Genomic DNA, 18,960 nt, shown 5'->3' on the forward strand with positions numbered 1-18,960 from the left:
ACTTACCCATTTTTCATACTAAATATCCATTAGCATTTCTTATTCTATACTGTTTTACATACTGTTGGCTCTAATTTACAGCTGTGGTAAGGCTGACATACTTGTTACTTGTTGATGTGTAAACCGAAAGGGAAGTCAGCAAAGGTAAACTATGCCTATTTCCTGTGTTATGTAACAGGACACATCTGTATGCAGTGGAAACTAGCGGTTCATCAGATTTCACCTCAACACTACAACATTAAATCTAAGTGTTAAAACTGATAGCATGTTTGCCTCTACAATTGAGTAAGTCAGTTAGCACTCACGGTAATTCTCATTGGAGGACACATAGGTGAGTATCATCAGCCCCAGGTTTTCCAAGGTACTCAGCAGCAGGTTGAGGTGGCACAGTGGCTGGTAGTAGCGGTGTGTGGCAGAAAGAACGCGGTAGTGATTCCAGTAGGCCACTGCCACCAAGAACCTGGGCGCAGAGTGCAGGCCGATACAGAAACGCCAGATGTAGCGCTGGGGCGTCTCCCCGCCGATGGCAGCGCTAATAGAGGGGAGGTAGTTTGAGACCTATCCAAACAGAGGGACGCGATTTACAGTAACACACTGCTTGGATACCATTTCATAATCTCATCACATTGCAGTTTGACCCAAACCAGCTTTTGCAATAAGCTGAATTTATGAAAGCAATGGTTGTCTGGAATCAAACACCGAGAAACAAAGTAAGATGAGAAAAACCTGACGCAGCGTTAGGACGTTACTGCATCGTGTGTGTAAGCTTTGTATAAATCATTATTTATTCACCATAGGAAATCTTTAATGATTTAGGATTGCCTGGTCTTTTAATTTGTGTTTCTAAACTCAACCAATACAGAGATGCACCAGGTGGCAGGTGCTTGACATCTTACAATGGTGATCAGCTAAGGCAGTGAAGAATCTTTGTGTCTCAATACTCGTACAAGACCCACCATATAAACAGAAACCTGATTATTACAATGCCTTTCTGCTAGACTTTTAGCTGCCATGGTACAGACTTAAGCATGCTTCAGCTTGGAAGTCTGAATTCCAAAAGGCCAGCATAAGTTACAATCGATCAAGTCTCTACATTAGCTTCCTACTGAATGCAACATTTGGAGTGCTGGGTTTCAGACTATGAATATCTATGCATACTCACCCCACAGTGTGTGGCAGTGGTCTCCTTGAAATGGAAGAGCAGAGAGATAATGACGCAGGACACAAACCCCAAGAGAGGGCAGCAGACAGTGATGACAGCGAAGGAGGTGAACCGCAGGCGGAACAGAGTGGGGTCCCGGTCCAGGGGCAGAGGAATCTGGAGCATCCTAGGGGGTACAAGACCATACGCATCTTTTATTCCCTGTACCAGTCAGACACTTTGAATACGTATCTTGGGGAACAGAATATCTGAAATACTAGGGATGACATACAGCAGATCACTGAGCCCTCAACCATGCTAAAGACGTCTATTTAAAAGTTCATCCACTTTTCAGCAACTAAAAATGCATTTCGGTACTAGGTCTTAAAATCTATTAGCGCTGTAACTGATCACGCTTTTTTCTTTTTTTACATACATTAAATTCAGTATATACAGATTGTAGATAAATAATAACAACAATTGCAGACAATTTGCAGCTAGTGACTAAGAACTGCAGGACATGAAGTGATGGTGTACCATGAGGTTGTGGCACATTTTACTTCTGTAAAACCTTGTACATTCCGAATTAAAGTAAAATCCAATCAAAGGTTCAAAATGTCTTAACAGACGAAACGACTGAAAAAAATGATCCATCTTTGATCCAGCCTTGTTTAGGTTGGGAACATAATCCTTAATATTATTGTGTGCAATTTGTTTGCTGATAACTGAAAGAACAAGCAACACAATATTGCACTTGTCATACGTCAACGCTTTTGTTTCGATTAAGTATCTTTATGTAAAATATTGTACATGTTTGTTAACATACACATTATTAACATTCCAAATGTTTACCCACCAACTTAATCCCGTATTTAACACAAATGGAACCGTAAACCACTCGGTAAAAATATATGTGACTGCAGTTCTCTAACCCTACCATCGCCATATTACAAAATTAACAAACGTGAAAAAACAAAAAAAACAAAACAAAACAAAAAAAACTTATCAATGTGACGTGGTACCGAAACACCTTTGTATTTCGTGCAATTTACAGGACGATAATAATATAATTTATACTACAGTTCTATTGGTTAAATTTTTAACTACATTAATTTCAGAAGCATTTGGTGAACAGCGCTGGTCTATGCGGTTTTTACTTTGAAATTTAGTTTAATATATAGTTCCTTTCTTATCAAATGCAATTTTATTAAACAAACGCTAATTACTTGCGCTCCATTTATATAGTTCACATTTCACCAATTAAAAAACTACACGATCCCAAAATTATACGCAGTTCTGTATATATTCACGGGCCTTCCTCAACCATTCCAACCAGGCGCTGGATTTCATTACCTGCCCGGGTTACGGAGCTGGAGAGGCGATTTAAACTGCAGGCGACAGCCGGACAAATGTAAGTGGATATAGCATTTCTAAATAAATAAATAGTCCGCTAATCCCTTATTTAAAAAGTTATGATTATATATACAAAAAATATATAAACCCGCTACCCCGGCAATTTGTCAATATGGGAGCTTGCAGATTTACACAAAACTAAACCTTCCTCTGAAATAGCTCATGCTAAACTGTACTGATATTAATCAGCTCTAATCTGATACCAGTTTGTTTGTATTTTGCAAACCCGGAAGAAGCTGCCGCACTCAGACAGGTGGCTGTAGATTTAAAGGGACACACACCTAATTGAGTCGGTCCCGATCATCAAAATAGAATCTGCACAAAAACACACACTTCAGTTTTTAGAAGTTGAGGCAATTCACCCATTGACGTAACCTGATTGGCATTACCCTGTTAATACATTTTGGGTTCGCCAGCAACAGCACTGGTGAAAATGGGAGCTGGCTGTGCATGTTTTCAAATAATTTTAATAAAACACATCAGCAATGAAACCTGAATTAATCAGTCACCCAATTGACAGTGGTATGGCACGTGTTTCTATTTCATTATTTAAAAAATTGTGGTGCAGCGACCGCTGAATTGTACAGCATTGTTTTAATCCAGTCATTTGTCGTGCAATTCAGATTTTGGATGTTTATTAATCGTGAAATGTTTCACCCCTCAAGTGTCGTGAAATGACTCCGTGTTGGAATTCGTAGGCTGTGAGTCGTGACGACTTTGGGATTGCAATAATTGTCACTCAATCAGAAGAGGTGGTACTTTAATATGTTAACCACTTCGTAGGCTGTGAGTCGTGACGACTGTGGGATTGCAATAATTGTCACTCAATCAGAAGGGGTGGTACTTTGATATGTTAACCAATTAAATTATGTCTTGTAAAAGTGAAACACCTATAAACCAATAAGCGCATCTATTTTGGAATTTAACCCACCCTTTTTCCCCTAAACTTTTGGAAGGCCGTCTTAGGCGGGCCTAACGATTAAAATGTCTCCCGTCGCTATGACAGTTGACAGACAGCGAATTTAGCCAATCTCCTTTTGGTGCTTGACGGGTTGAGTTGTTACGTAAGACGTTCTTCACGCCTCCCTGGCCTCGCTAAAATAGATTACGCACTTACCTTCCTCGTTTAGCAGCGATAGAGCGATTCTGTAATTTAAAAAGATAGCTATCGATACTGGGGAGATTGAACACATAAGGAATATATTTTCTTGCTGAACATCGTATGAAGAATATATTTGATTATTTTTACTACGTTGAACCGGTAGGTTGATTATGAACGATTTAAAATTAATAGAAAAAAAGTAAACTGTAGTATTTAATTAAATTGGGAAATATAAATTGTTAGCAGTTTATCGAGCAAATGTAACTTAATTTGTGTACATTTTAAAGGAGTTGTTTACAATACAGATAGTGTATATGTCTGACTAGTTATTACGAGTAAAAGAGAGGTATTTCGAGCATGATTCAGGCGGTTTACTGCACGGGGCAGCATTTTACCTAAATCATGTACTTTTTATTTTAAAACAAAACCGAAAAACTATATATGTATATGTTTTCAAGCAATGATAAGTTAAAATAACAAAACGGTTGTGTGAAAGTGTCCGGGTTTCGTTCACTTATTCTGTAATCAAATCGATTCTGAACTGGCTTTAACCGGTTTATTCCAGCGTGACATAGTCTACCAGGTTGAAATATATTTTGAGCAATTTGAAGTATTTTGTAGATATGTTATGTAACTATTTTCTATTGTGGATCCGTGGGGTTGTTTTAGGATGTTTTGGGTGGTCAAGCCTAATCCCGCTAGGCCGCATATACCCTTTCTGGCGCCTCTTTTTCTAGACAGCAGTAAAGAAAAACAACTGTCCCCTTCTATAGAGTATCTTGTATAATATATAAAAACTTCAAACAGCCGCCTCGAAGCAAAACTGATAGTATTTTCAAGGTGACGTCTTTTACGTTTCTGATATTGTCCAACAACACTAGCAACGGCGTTTGCAAGACAATTTCTGCAGTGCTGGGCGCATGCATTCTGATTACTGACACAGGGTCTGGTATACAGGCAGCAATGTCTAAAACAGTTTCCTGTTCGTTTTACAGTATATAACATTGTATTCTAGGTCTGGGCAGTGACGTTTAGTAAACACGTTTCATGATAGTTTGACATATGACATGACAACAACATGCAGTGATTCCGTTTCTAGCATGGTGATGCGCGTTAAAACTATTTTTTTCACGATTAAACTATTTTTTGGGGCATTTAGGTTTTGGATGTTTTTTAGATAAAAACTAAATGTAATAATCCATTTTTCGATTTTGTTTGTTTAATCTAAAATTTTATATCCACAGGGTAAGTTGAGTTTGGTTCCAAACTTGATTTCCCCTTTGCACAAGTAAACATGTGTAAATAACACTACATATTCTGGTATCTGTGTTTTCACGATGTTGAATGTATTCCTATCGGTAAAAGAATTGTTGGCCCATATTAAATGATTTGCTTTGCCGTCAGATCATGTGTGAAACTTCAATGGAACAGTTTTAAAACTAAATTTCTCTGAATTTAAAATTGTAATGTATGTCATCAAATCAAATGACATTATGGACATCTAAAGACCCTTTTGTTTACGTACCATTCAATTCCACCTGTTTGACTGGATTATAAAGAAAAAACGCATAAATGTATTGGCTTCATACCACATCCTTAAGTCAAGTTTGATAATGGTACAATAAAAGTGAACTGTTTGACAGTTTTATTTACAAAGCTTGTCAGCACTGCATATGTTATCTTGGAGACCATTTGTGGTATCTGCTCTTAAAAAACAAAAACACAGCTATATCTACTGCATTATGTGTAGGCTTTACACAACTTTTTTAGTGTAAGTTGAGTCTAAGAAAGTGTGATTGTGGTATGCAAGTTAAGTCATGCAGTTAATAGTTGCATGATTGAATTGCATTTACTGTAAAAATGGTGTCTATCCAGTTCTCAATGTTACAGAAATCTTTAAACGTAACACAGGGAGCATGTGTTTTCCCATGTCTGTTATTACAGTAACATGATTCTGTTGCTTAAGGTGCAGTTTTGTGTAGTCATTTTTGTGTTGATCTGTAATACCAAGTTCCAGGAATGAATAGTGATTGTAATACCTGTAAGGGAAAACTGTATAACTATGTTCTTTGTGGCCTTGTAAATGTGCATTTTAACACGCCATGGTATTGGCTATATTTGGCTAGAATGGTTTAATTTGAGTTTACATTTCTCCCAGAAAAGGACTTGCTTACTCTTTTTAAAAAAAAAAAAAAAAAAAAAAAAAAAACTTATATGATTGTCCATTTAAATTGTTTCATTTCTACTCCTCCCCCCCCCCTTTTCTCTAGACGTATGCAGTCCTGATAGACAGAGAAGATGTTTAACAAATCGTTTGGAACTCCTTTTGGGGGAGGCACCGGGGGATTTGGGACTGCATCTAATTTTGGACAGAGTAAGTCAGCATAGTTGATAAGATTCCAGACCATGTTTTGCAATCCACAAACATAACTACTTAAATGCCACTGGAGCAGAGATTTGAGTGCAGTTACAGGTTGAGGAATCAGAATCTGTTAGCTACATAACACCACAACAGCTTCGCATACACATACAAATGTAAATGTATACTTTAACCTGGCATCGCTACATTGCGGTTCGCAAGACAGTGTCAAGTAACTCTGTAGCTGAAGAGTACATGGTGGTAGAATACAAGTATAAGAATATTTATAGTTTTGAAACAAGATTGCATTGCACACCACGCATCTGTCATTTTTGAAGCTGCCACTGCAGCTTCAAAAGTTTCAAAATTGTTTCTTGTAAAATTCTTGCAAGAAGTAATAAGCCTTTTGTGGCTTTGAAGTCGTACATATGAGACCATTTGAAGAACTAAAACCTTTTAAATATTGGTATGGTCTAATAAAAATGAACTATTTTATGGTCACCTTTGTTTTAACCATTGTACCATATTTTTAGTACACCTTTGTAGTTTTTGTTCTCAATACAGAAGCAATTAAGCATTTTTACATCCTTTCACAGATACTGGATTTGGAGCCACTGGTGGGTTTGGAGCCTCAGCATTTGGCTCTAGCACTACTGCGGCTGGAGTCTTCGGGACTAAACCAGGTTTGGAACCTTCGTTTAACTTCTGAATGTTAAAAAATAAGTCTCTCCTTGGTTAAAGACGGTCCACATTTGTGTAAAACAGAAGCAGCCCACAATCATTGAGGGTGACTTTGTAGGAGACATTTAGTTAATAGGTTAGTCAGAATTGTGTTTTGTAGGATGTATGTTAAATAGATGATATTTAAACCTTTTTGCTGGAACATGTTTCGATCTACGGAAAGAGCATTTTTTAAATGTTTATGGTTCTGTGATACCTCCGCATGTGTAATAAAACTACATATGAATAAGTAAGTGTGTGTGTTATATATTAGTGTATCAAAGTACAGTAAGTGACTAAATGAAGCTGGTTTTAGTTTAGCCAAGGCATGACGATTCGAGCTGCATGATCATGCTGCAAACTTCAAAATCTGATTTGTTTGTGTATCTTAAGGAAAATTGGAATTTTAAAAGGTGAGCCTATTGAGTTCATCTTTTACATGTGCAATGACGACCATATTCAATGTGTGGTTCAGATCCAGAAGTATGTTTCTAATCACACTGTACTTTACTTTCTCAAAAGTGGTGACCGCAAACCCTCAACAAATCTACATTTCTGCTGGTAGAGGAGGTAAGCATGGCTTTTAAATAAACGTATGCAATCCCTTGTGATCTCAAGAGGAAAAACATTGTGGATGTGATCCATGGGTGGTGTGATCATGCAGCTCTGTTTTAAATCAAAGTTGGATAATGGTAGTAGTTGGTAGTCTTTCTCTGCAGTGAAAGCTTCAGGAAATTGAAAGCTTTCTGGGATCAATGGGTCCTCCCAAGTTATTTCTGGTACTCTTAACTCTTGCTCTCAATGTATTGTTTCCAGGTGGTCTCTTTGGTTCAAGTACCTTCAGCCAGCCTGTAACGTCCTCCACCAGCACAGGGTTTGGATTTGGAACTCCAGGCGGCACCACCACCAGTCTTTTTGGCAGCACCAACACAGGGGGAGGCCTCTTCTCGCAGCAGAGCAATGCGTTCAGCCAGAGCAAGCCCACCGGTTTCGGCAGTGAGTGTTTATTTTTATTTAGACAATCCAGTGTCACTGGGCAACACTGCACCACAGTAAACACTGTTTGAATATTTTTGTATACTTTTATATTTTGTTTTCTCTGTTTTACAGCATTTGGCACCAGCACCAGCAGTGGTGGGTTGTTCGGTACAACCAGCACTAACTCTAACCCCTTCGGAGGGACTTCTGCGTCTCTTTTTGGGGCAACAGGATTTGGTGCTACACAGACAACTGGAACTACATTAAAGTTCAATGTAGGAAGCTTATTTTTCCTTTGCTTTACAGGGACAGTCCAGTGTTTTAACACAGTAATGTAGTTGTGCTATATTCCCCTTTTAATGGAGAATGCTACAAAATGAGAAAGTTGCAAGATAAAACTGGTTAAATATTGTCTGGTTGCTGTTGGGAAGTTGTTGGTTTAGCTATATCTAATCTTGCTGTTCTAGAACAATAATTATGCGTTCCTTTTGTGGATGTATTTGTCTGCAGGCACCCAGTGGAAATGATACAATGGTTAAGGGAGGAGTCACCACAAGCATAAACACCAAACATCAATGCATCACAGCCATGAAGGAGTATGAGAACAAGTCCCTGGAGGTCGGTCATGAAGACCTTTTTATTGTTTCAAAGTTATTGACTTACAAAGTCATCTTTTTAAAATTCTCAGCTTCAGTGGGGCAACTCTGACATTATATGTCCCCATAATATAATACAATACAATATCTCAACACAATGTTGGAAGAAGGGTAATAAGATTTTGGTAGGATTAGTACTTGTGGTCCCAAATCAAATATAATTTGCTACCTGTTTGCCAGTTAATACTTTTGCATACCAAGTACTTTGTGAAGGGCTGCTAACTGACACTGTGTGACTCGCAGGAGCTGCGTCTGGAGGATTACCAGGCTGGAAGGAAGGGTCCTCAGAACCCGATGGCAGGGGGAACTGGTGTACTGTTTGGTACCCCCACAGCCACATCAAGTGCTGCCACTGGACTTTTTGGGGCATCCACCACCAACAATGGCTTCTCTTTTGGCCAGAACAAAACAGGCTTTGGTGCCAGTAAGTAAAATTGTTTAGTTTAAATAGAAACTGTTGGTCAAAGTAATCCCACACAAACCTTTGTATGTATTGTACATTCATTACTAAGTGATAAAAAATGAACTGTTCTAGTGTAACAATCACTTGCTGTTCTGAAACACAGTAAATCGAGTTGGTTGAAATGTCTGTTTTACTTTGAACTTCAGATATTGGTACATTAAATGTATTCTATAGCAGGTATAGATTGGTCTTCTACCAAATAACCGTGTGGCAACCTGTTAATGACCACAGCAGTCACTTCGAGATGAAGTGTGTCCTATTGGTTTTAGATACTATTGAACTTGTTACTTAACTGATTTATCACAGGTGACCCCGCTAACAGAGTTGTAGTGTTTAACACAAGCTTTTATTTTTACTTTTAATGCTTCAGGTACAGGAGGGTTTGGAACTAGCACTGGGAGCCTGTTTGGCCAGCCGCAGCCTGCACCAGGAACCAGCCTTTTCAACAAGTCCTTTGGCCAGGCTACAACCACCCCAAACACAGGATTTTCCTTTGGCAACACCAACACCATGGGCCAGGCCAACCCCAGCAGTATGGTAAGGAACTAAGCTGATTCCCGACCCCCTTTCTGTATTGTGGGGGGGGGTGGGGCTATGATAAGGATATCTACCTTGCTTGATTCCTGTAGTGAGCCTAGGTTAACTCATTCTTGGTGACAATCAGCATGAACAAATAGTACATGAAAATGTTAGTATATTTTTGATGAGCAGAGTAATAAGTATTTAGGGGTGCAAGTCAGTTATGGTCAGTTAGTGTTGTGTGTGTTTTTTTTTTTTCCCACTCTTTTTGGCTGTTTTTCACTAAAACCGTAATGAAAGTTTAAAGCCCCCAATGTTGCTGTGGTCGTTTGGAAGTGGCAAATCATGTCGGAGTAGATTGGTAACTTGTGGTTTTTTGAAATTAATTTGTTTAATTAGCATGTCTGCTTTAGAGCGACCTGAGATCAGGTGTTTGGCAGCATTTTAAAATAGTTTCTGATGAGGAAACTGCAAAAAATGAAACTTGTACTGGAGGGGCGCCCCCCAGAAAAACATACACAAAAATTCTGGTTTTAGTATGCTGTTTGGATATGACCTTATACTATATTCAATCAGTGTAACAAAGTCATCGGAAAAACTAAACTCCTTTAAATGCATGCACAGTAAATTTAATGTGTGGTAAATTAAGCCGTAATAAAAACAAACCACCAATTTGAATCTGGTGCGTATTCATTTTGGAACTGGGTAATAAGCACTGTATTCCTCAAATTACTGTCAAGTTGGTTTTGGATGAGGATGACAATGTCCACAGCATCTCTTTCACTTGTTTTGCCCCTTCAAAGGTTGGTACTAGCACCAGCATCTCTTAACAACAAACCATTTGAGTACCCAGAAAAGAAAACAGTTTTGGACCTCAGAATACCCAGACTATGTATGAAGCTGCATTTATCTCTAGGGCTGTCCGAATCAATCGGCATAACTTAGTTTTTTGTTACTATATTAAAATTAATGTTAATATGAACCGTATATGTGACGGTTTACATGCAGCAAAGTGCACAATGAGCTCCTGAAAATGAGAAAGTCGTTAACCAGTTTGGTTTGGTTATATCTCTTACTGGTATTGTGTTTGGATGTTGAAAATGTCTGTTTTGGTTTGTGGAAAATCATAACCATTGCAATCCTTGTATTTAAACATCTCATTAATGTGCCTAATTTTTATGGTGTTCCTTAATGTTTCAAAACCCCTGGTGTAGTTTTCCTCGTTTCAATACCCACTGCAGTGATGGCAGAGGTGTCGTGCGAAATCTGAATTGGAAATGAATGCTAGTGAATGTCGTGATGGGTCCTACCCTTGTGTTCTTTTTGCTTTTGAAGGGTTTGTTTGGAACCACGCCGGCCTCTCAGTCTGGAGGGCTGTTTGGGAGCTCGACCAATACCAGCACTGCGACCGCATTCGGGACCGGCACGGGGCTCTTTGGGCATACCAATGTTGGTTTTGGCAACGCTCCCTCGCAGGTCTGTCTTAGGCTCTAGACAGCCTATTAGAACGGTTGCTAAAACACCAACTATTTTTCGTCCAGAACAACCTAACTGGGGGAGGGAGGTGGAGATAAAGTGATTCATTATTATTGGTCATAATTGAGCTGAGCTGGGATTCAAAAGTCTACAGCTGTAAAACACTGTGCTGCCTACTTACAGCAGAAAAATAATGCTGCTTACATATCCTCACGCAGTGCACTATTAAATGAGCCCACATTCCCCCTCTTTTTTTGTGACTTGCAATAGGTTGCTTTCAGACATTTAGTTTGCTATTCCAAATCTGGGACTAGACCCAAACCTGGTTTTACCATGTGTGGTTTGTTTTTAGTGCGAGCTTTGCCAACACCCTCTCCCCCACACCCCTCCTCCACACTGCCTTGGACAAGTGGTATTTCATAAGATCAAGTAACTTTTGATATTGATGTTTGAAAGGGAGAAAGTCTTTGTTCTGTAAGGGAGTTGTTCCAGATCTTCCTGCAAAATAAGTCTACATGGGTTACACCAAAATAAATATTTTAAACCACAAATATGTTGTGGATATCATTGTGTAAATTGTCTGTCCATCACAAAGTGCATTTCTTTGCAATTTGAAGTCAGTTTCAAATGGGCAAGACAGCAGATAACAGTTTAGCTGACTCTTGGCCATTCTGGTGAACGGATTTCTACCTCAACTTCCCTAAAGGAATTTGAGTAAGCCACCATAGAATGGTTCATATCTATGAAGGAAAATGTAAACGCATTTAAGGCCAATGATTTTCTGCACTGTGAGTATTAAATGTTTTGATGTCATGTCTATAGACTGCAAATAACCTAAAATGCTACCATGAATACAGTTGATCAAAAATGATTTCAGTATGTTTTTCAGTATTGATTTGATTAACTAATACACATGGCAGGCGCTGTGCATCCTGTGTGCATTGGCAGTTAATAAATGAATAACACATTTTGAGAGACTGGTTATGTGACCCACACAGTAGTGCACTGAGGAAGACCAGAAATGGTAATTGGTTTAAAAAATATTTACCGAGTTTACTGATTGGCTGAACTGATTTAATATTGGGCGGGAGACTGAGCGCCCCTCGCACTCAAGTTTCTGACTTATGTAGCACAACGAGATCAAATCTTGAACCATCATGCTTACAAGTGGGGGAAGAACAACTGAAGTTTGGCAGTACTTCTCTTATGATGCTAAAACCATTTAAAACGGTTGATGAAGAAAAGAATGAGGAATGTGGCTTAAACAGTGACTTCTAACCTTGTTTTTTTTTATTTGCATAATTTCAATGAAAAAGAACATGTGACACTGCCTGAATTGTTGTAGTCACTGCATGTTAGTTAAATGTTTAAAAACAAGTAGCTTAAGGTGTATTGTTTGTTACAATAATATGCAGTCGATTTCAAACGTTAAGTACAGTAGCTTCAGTATGCTTAGGGGACTAACAGTGGACTAAGTTGACACAAATTCTGTTATTGCATTGAAGGCGGCATTGCACCATATTGAGTGCTGTATCTGGTGTTTGAACTCCTGTATGTCTGCCCAGCACCCTGTTAATGATTTGAGTCTTATTTTTTTTCCACAGAGCCTCTTTGGTAACAAAACGGCTGGATTTGGCACCACTACTACCAGTGCATCATCTTTTGGTACAGGTACTGGACTCTTTGGGAACAAGCCAGCCCTAACTCTGGGAACCAACACCAACACCTCCAGTTTTGGTATGTGTGGAAACTTCATCTTTGACTTATTGGAGCAACCTCAATCTAGTAATGTCAGATATGTGTGATTTTAAGCTAGTGTGCCTTTTTTCAACTGGGGTGGGTATGGATCACAAGGACAGAAGGTGTTTTGACCCAATGATCATATAGTGGGTAGGCTACCTCTTACCTCTAATGTTGGACAGTATGGACAAATAGTTTAGTCAAGTATAACCGCAGTGTTTGTCTTTGTTCTGGTCTCTTATCGCTTACTAATATTGCCTCCTTTATAATTAGTTTTCAAAGTACAATAATGCCTTTCACCTGTGTCTTCCATTCTGCCTTACACCCAACAAAATGGTGATTTCAGTACTGCTAGTGGGCCTGTCCCCTTATCCTCCTTAGTGTGTTATACTAGCTAGTTTGAACCAAAACATGTATCTGATTTGGTTGTTTCATCTCTTTTGAAGGGTTTGGTGCAAATACAGCAGGCAGCAGTCTGTTTGGGAACAAGGCTGGTACAGGTGTACTGGGTACTGGACTGGGGACTGCCTTTGGAGCAAGTATGTTGAAGTACACAAATGGGCTAGCAAAAAAAAAAACTAGAGTTTATTGCTTCCTACTTCCAGGTTTATTTACATTTTCTGGTGTTCTATTTTTTTATTTTTCAAAACTACATTATTTTTTAACTGAAACCTTCCACCCGGGTCGAAGCGCTGCGACCCGGGTACGAGACAGGTACGTGGTTTCACACTACGTGGGATTGTGACTGCGGTAGCCAGAGCCCGGGTTGGCACCCAAGTAGGAGTGCCAGCGTGAAAGGGGCTTCAGTCTCGATTAGACTTGAGAACTGAAAATGTGAGACAAACAGGTAACTTTAGCTCCTGATTGCCACCTGTTTTTTTTTTTTTTTAATAATTTTTACAATTGATTTCTTTTACACCAACATGTGAAGTGACATTGTTAGTGATTCACTTGGGTACATCGTTTTCATGAAGTTAGTTATGTCTTTTACCCCCGTTTTTAAGCTGTGCGTGGGGGTGTCCAGTGTTAAAAACAAAGTAGATTAGTGAAAGTGGCTAGTAGGAGTATCATGTCCGTTTATAAGTTTTATAACAATACCTGTAAGATGTATTGGGCGTTGCTATGCTGTTTCCTATTTTTTCGGATTGCTTAAGCATTAATGAACTGCTTCGGCAACTCCGATCTATCTCTGAAGCTTATTGGTATCTTCAGCATTAGGTTTCTAAAATTAAGTACAATAAAGGTTAATTCAAGGGAAGTAATTATGTTTTAAAGGAGAGTAGAAAATTCTATCTTTTTGTGTTACTCTGGTATGACATACATGGAACAGTCATTGGCAGTGAAGTGGTTAATATTGGTGTTTCTAGTATTCAATACCAATTGTTTTATCTTTTACAGCTGTTGGTGCTGGACATACGTCACTGTTTGGAAATAACCAGCCAAAGTTGGGCTCCACCCTGGGGGGAGTAGGGTCCTTTGGGACTCCTGGATTTAATGCAGCTGCAAGTAACCTGGCCTTTGGAGCACCTCCACAACCTGTTGGTAAATATTGATTTCTAACAACCACTCTTGACAGTCAAGCGCTGATCAACACACTTTTTTTTTTATATAGGACCTTTATAAACAAACCGCTTGCATGCCTTTAACTAGTACCTTGTACAATATATTTTTAAATTTTATTTAGAAGCGAAAGATTTTAAAGTAGGATTTTAGTATTTACTATGTTAATCCAGTTGTATGTCTTTGTTTACAGTGCTGACAGACCCCAATGCCACCGCTGCACAGCAGGCTGTGTTACAACAGCAGATAAATGCTCTGGCATACTCTCCCTTTGGAGACTCCCCTCTGTTCAGAAATCCCATGTCGGACCCCAAGAAGAAAGAAGAGGTAAGGATTTTCTATCTGTGGTATGATTTTGGGTTGAATTAACTGTGCACCAAAACAAAAGATCTCTATGGATTTATTGGCGATTTACAGACAAATATCAATTTGCCATCGGAAGATGTCTTTGCCCTCAAATCTATTTTCTGTATTACTAGGGATGGACTGGTCAATCTCTGTTGCCTGATGCAGAACATTTTTAATTTTATATATATTTTTTTTATTTTTAGCGTCTGAAGCCAACAAATCCAGCTGCCCAGAAAGCCTTAACGACCCCCACACATTACAAGCTGACACCACGACCTGCCACGCGAGTCCGTCCCAAAGCCCTGACGTCCTCTGGATCTTCCAAATCGCAGCTGTTTGATGGACTGGATGATGACGAGCCCTCTCTTGCCAGTGGCTCTTTCATGCCCAGGTGCAGTTTAATCATGGGGTGCCTCCGTTGCATCTTCTCCAACTGTTTTATCCTAGTTTTAATGGAGCCTTGTTTTCTCCCTTGCCTTAGTATTGTTTCAGTACGTCATTTTATGGATGTCCTGCAGTTTAATTTCCATTTTAGTGGTTTGGTCCCCTGTGAACAAATTTCAGACTTTTTTTTTTTTTTTTTTTTTTTTTTTTTTTTAAATATAAGGTGATTACAAAAGCGAGTTGCATCTAGTAAAAATTGGTGGTTTTTTTGAAGCTCAAAATTGTCTTTACAGGAAAAGCATAAAGAAGCTGGTACTCAAAAACCTGAATGGCAGCAGCCTCTATTCTGAGATGAGCAGGGAGGCTGATGACCTTGCTTCTCCATCTGATTATCCAGAAAATGGCCAGAGGTACGGCATGGAAACCATTTTTTATTATTAACCCAAGTAGTTTGGTCATCAGAACTGCGACACGCAGTACATCAGTGTCATCGCAATCAGCGAGTACCTCGGCAACTTAATGGTATTCTCTGTTAGCCTTTTCCCTCTAATTAAATTGACAGAGGACTAAATAGTTTTTAATGATTAGAAAACAAATATTACTCAATTTTTTACTTGTATATTAATAATAAAACATTATATAATAGTTATAGGACTGCAAGCATCTATTAATGGATTATATCTGCACTTGCAGCTCAAACTTCTACTCTTGCTGATATTACCCACATACAGACGTTCTGTATTCTATAACCTCATACTATATTGCTCAAACTGTACTGTCATGTGTATGGTCTGCTGTATTATCAATAGTAAGTGCTGACTTTGTCTTTCACCAGGAGCATTGAGGAAGACTCCCGGCACCAGGAAAATGAGAGGGACGAGGAAGACCCAGAGGTGACCAAGTTCTACACCAACCCCATTGCCAAGCCCATTCCACACACTCCAGAGGGCAAGCAGACCGTCTCCATGCATGATACCATTGCAGAGCTCAATGTGCGCAATGTCTTGCGAAATGGTCTGGAGGCCAGCAGTGAAGAGGTTTCCCTAGGGGAGGATTCCCTTCAGGATGAGAGGGAGGAAGAGCTGGACAACCAGCAGCCTCCACACCCCGCTGGTGAGTTTAGATTGAACTTTGCACACTGGTCACTCATTGCGGAAAGTGGCAGTGTGGTCTTGAGGTTTGTCATCTGGTGTAGCTCAGGTAATGGATTGTATTGTGCCTCTAAACCATTGTAGGGCATGACGGTTTTGCAAGTTTTTTGCAATCCATAATAATGACTGTTTCTGTAGGCATTGTTCTGGCTCGAGTGGGTTATTACACCATCCCACCCATGGATGAATTGGCCAAGATGACAAATGAGAATGGAGAGTGCATCGTGGAGAATTTTACCATTGGCCGGAAAGGTAAGCAACTAATCGGGTGGAGTTATGAGTTTAAGGAGGTAGCCTAAGAAACCTTCATAGTAGCTGCTTTCACTGTATACTCTATTGTGCAATATCATATACCTCTTTTTATGCAGCCCATTAAACACAAATTAACTTTGGTTGATCTGCAAAGAAATAATGGACTATTATTTCTGTTACCTAGATTTAACTGTTGATGGCATTTTAAGATGAAACCAAAGCTGGTGTTATTTTTGTGTGTTTTATTAAACCACAGGTCAAGTTCAGATTTTTATACATATTGTTCAATCCACAGGGTATGGGTCCATTTACTACCCTGGAGAGGTGAACGTGACAAACCTGAACCTAGACGAGATTGTTCACTTCCGCAGAAAGGAGGTTATTGTTTACCCTGACGATCAGACAAAGCCCCCTGTGGGTGAGGAGTTAAACAGGTCAGTACCAGTGGTTAGGCTGAAAACAGTTATTTTACATATCATGATCACACTGAAAGCACATTTTGAAATGCTCTTCACTTGGACTTCATTTTGAATTCCATAAAATTGCCCTTTTACAGAACAAAAAGTGCTCGGTGAAAAGATCCAAGAACAAATCTGGTCAGCATTACCCATAGTATTTGGAACTTTTTATGGCATATGGATGCAACAAAAAAATACCAAAATAATGTAGAATGTTGATGTTTTGGGGTTCATACCAAATGTATAGGACATTGTGTTTCTGTACTTGTTTAGTATTTGTAGTAATTTTATTTTTTCTTTGCTCACAGACGAGCGGAGGTGACCCTGGATGGAGTCTGGCCAAATGATAAGACGACATGCACCCAGATTAAGAGTCTGGAGCGACTGACAGAAATGAACTACGAGGGACGACTGGAGAATGCTTCACGCAAGCAGGGTGCTCGCTTCCTTGAGTACAGGCCTGAAACCGGTTCTTGGGTTTTCGAGGTAAAAAAAAACTTGTATTTCTAGATTGCCATAATGCCTCTCATCATCCACTTATACTTCTGACCTACTCTTTGTTGTTATCCTTGCGTACAAGACGGAGGACTATAAATTGCACTGATCATGTGATCAATATCTGTATGCATTCCCGCTGGAACAGTTTTATGTGGTTTAAATGAACTTTGAAAACACTGGTGGTGGTCTGAAAGGGGTAGTCTTTATAACAATGTTGAATACTGATGGGGAGTGTTTTTGATAGGGATGCATCGATATGTGATTTTTGGGGCCCAACTGATCTTCCATATCAATAATTGTCAGATGCCATTTTTTTTACAAATTTTTTTTTTCCCCTTCTGCCAGAAGTGAATTTAGAAAAACAGTGTTAAATCAATAGCATGTGACATGTTTAGTGAACTTAAATCCACCCATAAGTGAATGTATATACATTTCTAAAGAAGTGGTATAAAATAGAGGAGCTTTCATCGAAAAGCATATTTCCATACAGTGTTAACAAGTTTATAAACCAGATTACGCTTCCTACCGGGAGCCTCGACACCCACGGAAATGTGCTCTGACTAGTTTGCATGATTGAGAAGACCCACAGGCATGGGATGGCAATTTGTATAGAGCATAGACCCCCATGTTAATGTATCTCCACACAGCATGTTTAATACACTGCAGCTTGCTGTACTGATGCAATAATGATGGTGGCTTAACTTGTTACGCATCCATTCAATTTTAGTGTTACCCTTTTTACAGTCATTTTGTTCATTCACCCCATCACAGGTAGCTCATTTCTCCAAATACGGACTGCAGGATTCTGATGAGGAAGACGAGGTTCCCCCAACCAAAACGGATGCCAAGAAGCTCAAGACAGCCCCAGTGCTTCTCGCAGGACAGCAGCAGCCACCACCAGCCCAGCAGATGGCGCTAAATGGCAAACTCACCCCACTACCACCGGTAGGTGGTAGCATTCGTTGAATACCTGCTATACTGCAGAATGTATTAGTGGTTTGTTGGGGAGAGAAAGGAATGAATTTGCTTGACCTTGTGCAGTCAGGTTGACGTTTTTCATGTAAGAAATGTTAAACCAAAAAGGTATTTTCAAGGTCTCTGTTTTACAAAATCAGTGTAGTTTTGATGTCTGAGGGAGGTCTTTTGAATAGAGCAAGTAAGAGGCAGTGGCAACCTAGCAGCTTTTTACATAATTCCATATTTTTGTGTATCGCTCTAAATTTAAAAGACTTTCACCAAGTTGAGTCCGGGAAGTCTTTATGTTACACCGAAAGAATATGTCTTCTAGTTAAGTCCTTTTTGTGATGTTAATAAAAAGACAAAGATGTAATAATGTTGTTACAAGCTGTTTGCTGTCATGATTTCTGGGTTTTGTTTTATACAAAGATGCAAATGGATCTAGTTGGGCAAAGAATATTGGCCCAGTTGCAAAGACAGCTGCCTCCTAATTGATCTAGTAAACAGGATTGTTGGTTGATATAGCTGCTTTTTGAGTCAATTGTTTGCTAGTTATCATGCAATTATCTAGCATGTTAAAGAATCCAGCCCATCAGTGAGATGGGAAAACTAGTCACAGTGCCTGATTTTAAGCATTTAGTTTATGCTACTTGGGTAAAGATAAGGGGGTCCTCTGCAACAGCAGAAAGTCCATGCTTGGCAGATATGTTAGCAAATCTCATGCAAGTCAAATTTTTGTGTAACTGAAGTCTAACCCCAAGTTGGCTGTGTTCAAAGCACATCCT

The 18,960-nt window shown here is 39.3% G+C and overlaps 2 protein-coding genes across 8 annotated transcripts in view; one reads left to right on the forward strand and one right to left on the reverse strand.

Moving 5' to 3' along the window:
• The window catches only part of LOC117406098 (post-GPI attachment to proteins factor 2), a 19,409-nt gene extending 16,469 nt beyond the window's left edge, over window positions 1-2,940 (reverse strand). For 3 of the 4 annotated variants that reach the window (XR_009329542.1, XM_059030426.1, XM_059030425.1), the window contains exons 1-3: window positions 2,836-2,940; window positions 1,163-1,328; window positions 306-558 (exon numbers count right to left, since the gene is read on the reverse strand). Coding sequence is in view for 3 of the 4 variants with exons in the window: in XM_059030426.1 (XP_058886409.1) it covers window positions 306-558; window positions 1,163-1,328; window positions 2,836-2,858 (442 nt within the window). In the remaining variant the exon portion in view is untranslated. Of the gene's footprint in view, window positions 1-305; window positions 559-1,162; window positions 1,329-2,494; window positions 2,635-2,835 lie in introns of those variants that run through there. The other variant, XM_059030427.1, reaches the window with a different exon arrangement.
• Window positions 2,468-18,960, forward strand: part of LOC117972949 (nuclear pore complex protein Nup98-Nup96-like) — a 26,301-nt gene continuing 9,808 nt past the window's right edge. The window contains exons 1-21 of one of the 4 annotated variants that reach the window (XM_059030424.1): window positions 2,468-2,552; window positions 5,927-6,030; window positions 6,612-6,698; window positions 7,258-7,305; window positions 7,552-7,731; window positions 7,846-7,988; window positions 8,224-8,331; window positions 8,613-8,793; window positions 9,203-9,369; window positions 10,687-10,827; window positions 12,432-12,564; window positions 13,014-13,106; window positions 13,966-14,109; window positions 14,321-14,454; window positions 14,679-14,866; window positions 15,153-15,269; window positions 15,695-15,972; window positions 16,149-16,262; window positions 16,558-16,696; window positions 17,029-17,206; window positions 17,990-18,163. In XM_059030424.1, coding sequence (XP_058886407.1) covers window positions 5,955-6,030; window positions 6,612-6,698; window positions 7,258-7,305; window positions 7,552-7,731; window positions 7,846-7,988; window positions 8,224-8,331; window positions 8,613-8,793; window positions 9,203-9,369; window positions 10,687-10,827; window positions 12,432-12,564; window positions 13,014-13,106; window positions 13,966-14,109; window positions 14,321-14,454; window positions 14,679-14,866; window positions 15,153-15,269; window positions 15,695-15,972; window positions 16,149-16,262; window positions 16,558-16,696; window positions 17,029-17,206; window positions 17,990-18,163 — 2,823 coding nt within the window. In that variant the 5' untranslated portion in view covers window positions 2,468-2,552; window positions 5,927-5,954. Of the gene's footprint in view, window positions 2,553-3,517; window positions 3,816-5,926; window positions 6,031-6,611; window positions 6,699-7,257; window positions 7,306-7,551; window positions 7,732-7,845; window positions 7,989-8,223; window positions 8,332-8,612; window positions 8,794-9,202; window positions 9,370-10,686; window positions 10,828-12,431; window positions 12,565-13,013; window positions 13,107-13,965; window positions 14,110-14,320; window positions 14,455-14,678; window positions 14,867-15,152; window positions 15,270-15,694; window positions 15,973-16,148; window positions 16,263-16,557; window positions 16,697-17,028; window positions 17,207-17,989; window positions 18,164-18,960 lie in introns of those variants that run through there. The other 3 variants (XM_034923507.2, XM_034923509.2, XM_034923508.2) reach the window with 3 other exon arrangements.

Source organism: Acipenser ruthenus, chromosome 9 (genome assembly GCF_902713425.1).
Source record: "Acipenser ruthenus chromosome 9, fAciRut3.2 maternal haplotype, whole genome shotgun sequence".
Classification (NCBI taxonomy): Eukaryota; Metazoa; Chordata; class Actinopteri; order Acipenseriformes; family Acipenseridae; genus Acipenser; species Acipenser ruthenus.